At 41.4% G+C, this 4,926-nt stretch overlaps 1 protein-coding gene across 1 annotated transcript in view; it reads left to right on the plus strand.

The window, feature by feature from the left end:
- The window catches only part of LOC117952763 (galactose-specific lectin nattectin-like), a 24,319-nt gene extending 20,874 nt beyond the window's left edge, over positions 1-3,445 (plus strand). The window contains exons 2-5 of the mRNA XM_034885293.1: positions 1,455-1,544; positions 1,813-1,947; positions 2,302-2,410; positions 2,520-3,445. Of these exons, the coding sequence (XP_034741184.1) occupies positions 1,518-1,544; positions 1,813-1,947; positions 2,302-2,410; positions 2,520-2,593 (345 nt within the window). The 5' untranslated portion in view covers positions 1,455-1,517 and the 3' untranslated portion in view covers positions 2,594-3,445. The remainder of the gene's footprint in view (positions 1-1,454; positions 1,545-1,812; positions 1,948-2,301; positions 2,411-2,519) is intronic.
- The last annotated feature ends 1,481 nt before the right edge of the window (positions 3,446-4,926 follow it).

The following is a 4,926-nucleotide window of genomic DNA, read 5'->3' on the forward strand; positions in this document are numbered from 1 at the left end:
GTAGGTTCCCACCATTTCCTTAAGTGCATAGATACATAGATCAGTACCATGCTTGGCCTTGAAACCAAACTGGTTATCCGAACTATACAAATAAACACACAACCTATCTAATAAAATTCTTTCCAGGACTTTTGATAATACAAAGCAAAGCAATAGCTAAAGCAATAGGTCTATAATTATCCACACTCCCCACCTTCCCTGCTTTTTCCTTAATAACAGGCACCAGTGTAATGGACAACAGAGAGTCTGGTAACACCCCATGAGACATAAAACCAGTAAAACAAATGGCAAGGAGAACTGCAACCCTCGGGCTGGCCCACTTCAGGTGCTCTGCAGTAATATGATCTGATCCGCTAGCTTTATTATCAGCTAGCTGTGTCAAAGCTAGATGGATCTCATTGGCTGTAATTCCAACTTTTTCACCATAGACGACATGGCCAACTTCATACGGTTCACTATCAACACAATTAAAGAGGTCAAAATAATGTTGCCTCCACAACTCTGCTATGTTCTCAGCCCCAGAGACCCCCTCTACGTTGCATGGTAATGATGTACTGTTCACTGTCCATAATGCACAGTGAGCTTTTCTTCACGAAACCAAGTGACTCCAAAGAGAATCTGACTGAACCTGTTTTACCAGCCGGTTGCTTTAGTTCCTCTCATCGTCAGCCAAGTGAAGCATGATTCAGAATCTCGTTCATGATGATGCTTGATGAATTCTGTCTGAGAGATGTCACTCATACGTACCTTTTGTAACCCAACCCTCAATCTCTGAAACCTAACTGTCCCGTTCTTGTGTCCCGTGTCAATTAAACGTCCCGAACCAGATCTCCAACACGTGAAACACCGTTGGGTTAGACGCTAAAGGAGCCACTACACCTGACCTAGCATCACTTTTAGACGCGCTGGCAGGCCTGTATTCAGGATTTTAGCAATACGGAGGGGGTTAACTCAGTCCAGTAGGTCAGTTAGGACAGAAGACAAACAACTTGTCTCATTTAAGGTGGTTTATCAAAGCTGCAATGATAATAATAGAAACTTGTAACAAGGATTCTTCCGGTTTGAGAAGCCACGGTCAGCGGGTTGCTGTTACTCTGTCTCCCCCCCCCCCCCCCCCCCAAAGAATGCAGTTCAAAAGTCACAGCTCAATGTATGACAATGTGGAAGCTATTGTGATTGGTTAATCCTAGGGTGGGAGGCTCCCTCGGTTTAAACTTTTGGTTTCTCCTGGTTGGTGCTCAGACTGGTCCCAGCCTCTTGGCCCTCCACCCATCAATGCCGAGGACAACACCTCCCTTCCCTTTTTGTGATCACAAAATCCAACGTCCCCCCAGGTCAGGACAGTATCTCGAACTTGTTGGGTTGCTCTAATTGGAGTCTTGCATTTCCAGCTCTATCTCCACAGCGCTGCAGAGGAACTAGTCTGATTGGTTCTGGTGTGTTTGTTCATACAGTGTGCCCCCCCCTGCCCTCCTGATTGGACTCAGTTTGGCTCTCGCTGTTTCAGATACTACAGCATGCCAAAGACCTGGGCCAATGCGGAGGTACAGCACTTCTATCTATTTTTACACATGTATGCTTCATACTACTCAGTGTGCTACAAATGGACTTTAACATTTTCCCTGCAGAACTTCACAGTAACAGAATATGTTTTACTGTGTTATATTAATAGTTTTACTGCAGTACAGGATCTGAATACTTCTTCCCACCACTGATACCAGTGATTAAAAGTATTGAAATGTCCCCTCTGACTGTATAATTGCTCTAAGATCTGTTAATAATGTTTTACCCTGATGATATTGTCTCCATTAGACCACCTGCCTCGCTGCTGGAGGGAATCTGGCTTCCATCCACTCAGCTGCAGAACATAAATATATCAGAGACTACATTAACCAAGTGTCCACTGCAAACACATTCTCCTGGATCGGAGGCACTGACGCCGTGACGGTGAGACTTTCATCATCAAACAGGAAGTGATGTCACTGGTCTCTCAACCTGTTCTCATTAAGAATTTGTAAATAACCTGTAGCTGTGACAATTAAAACTCTGTAATCTGTTTGTTTTCCATGTATTTATTATTATTATATATTATTGACTGCTGCTATGTAAGAGTGTGTAGATCCTCAGGAGGGGGGGGGGGGGGGGTTGGATCCTAAAACACCAGACTTTCACCAGGAGACAGGTGTTCATGTCCTGGAGAAGTTAAGGAGAAAACTGCTGAAATAAACTACAAAGACAGCAAACCCTAACTGTCATGTGACCTCATTTCACTTTGACTTTAACCCACTCTGTCTCCTCCAGGAGGGTACGTGGATGTGGTCTGATGGATCCAAATTCAACTTTGTCGACTTCAATGCGGGGGACCCTAACGGCGGTGTAGCGGAGAACTGTCTGGTGATTAACATTGGGGGTAAGAACACATTCTTGTTGTATGTTGCAGTCTTTAATATAGAGGTTGGACGTTGAATGTAAGTCATTGGTTGTGAACTCTCTCTCTCTCTCTCTCTCTCTCTCTACAGTAACCGGCTGGTACGACTTGGCATGTTTCGTTCCATTTACTTTTGTGTGCTCCAAGGACAGCGTGCAACCCTAGACTGTTATTAATAATAATATAATATTAATATTAATATTAATGACAGAGCATGGTCTCGTTATGGTCTCAATTGCTAGTTTTAAGTCTTCTGCAACACAGAATGATCATTTTATGAATTATGGTCTGGTTGACTCGTCCCTCTCTCCCCCTTCTATCCTCATTCTATCCTCCCTCTCTCCTCCTATCCTCCCTCTCTCCTCCCCTCTCCTCCTTCCCTCCTCCCTCTCATCTAAAATCATCACATCATCAACCAGGATGGCTGAGCCCGTAACGGCAATCTCGCCGACTCATAGCAAATCCCCACAAACCGATGGGTGTTATCACACCTGCTCTGTTCATTAATATTATACAGTCTCTGCATCACCCCAACGCTCCATCATGAAGCCTCTACATCTCTAATCTCTATCATTGATTCATCTCTAATCTCTATCATTGATTCATCTCTAATCTCTATCATTGATGCATCTCTAATCTCTATCATTGATTTATCTCTAATCTCTATCATTGATTCATCTCTAATCTCTATCATTGATTTATCTCTAATCTCTATCATTGACTCATCTCTAATCTCTATCATTAATTCATCTCTAATCTCTATCATTGATTCATCTCTATGTGAAATGTCAAATTAAAAAATAAAAGTGTATATTTTATCAGAGCTTTCTGTGATCAAAGAGGAGAATACAACAGTAATAACACTTCATAATACCTATTAATAATTCATATAGTCCTCTGGTTTAATGAACTGGTTTCTTTTTATTCTTTAAACTGATGTGTTGTGTTCTTTATTCATCTGATTTCCTTTACTATATAATCAACTAAGCATTCAAAAATGAAAGACATATAGTCTCAAACAGTGTCTGGTCCTGTTGTTGTTTTCTAAAAGGGACAAATCATTCATATTTACCCTGGGGGGGGGGGGGGGGGGGGGGGGGGGGGGGGGGGGTTGTGAAGATAAGAGCTGATGTCAGTGAGGTATTATATATATACATGCTGTATATGTACTGTATAATGTGGATATACATAAACACTATATCAACGATACAAAACTTAAACCCAGACACATGAACGCGACCCCCCCAACATCACCAGACACCTTTCGGACATTAACTGGGGCAAGGTATAATAACTTTAGTTGGAGTCTACCAAGGTTTTTATGTTCCTAATTGGTTTCTTGTTACTTGATTGAAAGATATATTTGGGTATCTGCCAGGGCTGTAGTCAAGACCACCTTTGTCGAGTCCAAGACAAGTCCAAGACCAGGACTAGTCGAGTCCAAGTCAAAACCGAGTCCAAAGAGGTTCAAGTCCGAGTCAAGACCGAGTCCAAAGAGGTTCGAGTCCAAGTCAAGACCCAGTCCAGGACAGAAAAAAAGGTCTTATGCACGACAGTATCAAGAAAATCAATTTGGGTTATTTGTTGATATAAAAGCAAAAACTGTTTCACAACACACAGGATTTATGAGTAAAGCCATTCCTCTTGATATCATCTGGTGATAACTCATAATAGCTACATAGACAATACTGCTACAGTAGTACTAGTACTGAGCATTTGAACAACTAAATTACAACATAGCTTCACTCCAGTTGTAGTGTAGAAAGGAAGTCCCCAGTATTACAGAGTGTAGCCCTATGGTTGGTTTATGGCTTCCCTAAAAAAATATTGTATTCTATTGTTATTTGGACGTGGGTTATTAGGGAATGCAAATACATGTATTTTCAGAAACCATTAAAGTTTGGTTAAACAACAATGAACAGAATGTAAATTAACATGTGTTTGTTTTATTTGAGACAAATTGCAGAATTTTAAAATAAATCCATCAGGAAGATGTTGTTTAGGGAACACACAAACACACACAGCTGGCTCGGCAATGTTAGCTTGAATCCCCTAGCATAAAAAACGGGCTAACTATCACAAGTTAGCTTTTTTATAACGTAACAAAAACCCTCCCATGTCGTAAGAGCAAAGCTTATTTCAAGTAATAAAATGACGGCTCAAAAGGAGCACTAACGCCACAGGTCTGATGTTGACAACGTGGACGCAGATATTGGAAACTCCGAAGGCAGCCGTTATATTTACAGATAAACTAAGCGAACGCTGGTGCGCTAACGTTAGCAAACATTGGCGTAGTGTTAGCTAGCTGTCTACACTTGTAAAAAGCCGAACAGTATCCCCACCTGAACGGTTTTTACTTTCCCTCCAATATTATCATCAACAAAATAAAGACACCTGGGGCCTGTTGCACAAAACTAGGATAAGGGATTAAGCCGGGATTTTATTAATTATTAACAGATGATATTAATGTAGTGATATTCCAGATGATATTAATATAG

The sequence above is a fragment of the Etheostoma cragini genome, chromosome 11 (genome assembly GCF_013103735.1).
Source record: "Etheostoma cragini isolate CJK2018 chromosome 11, CSU_Ecrag_1.0, whole genome shotgun sequence".
NCBI lineage: Eukaryota > Metazoa > Chordata > Actinopteri > Perciformes > Percidae > Etheostoma > Etheostoma cragini.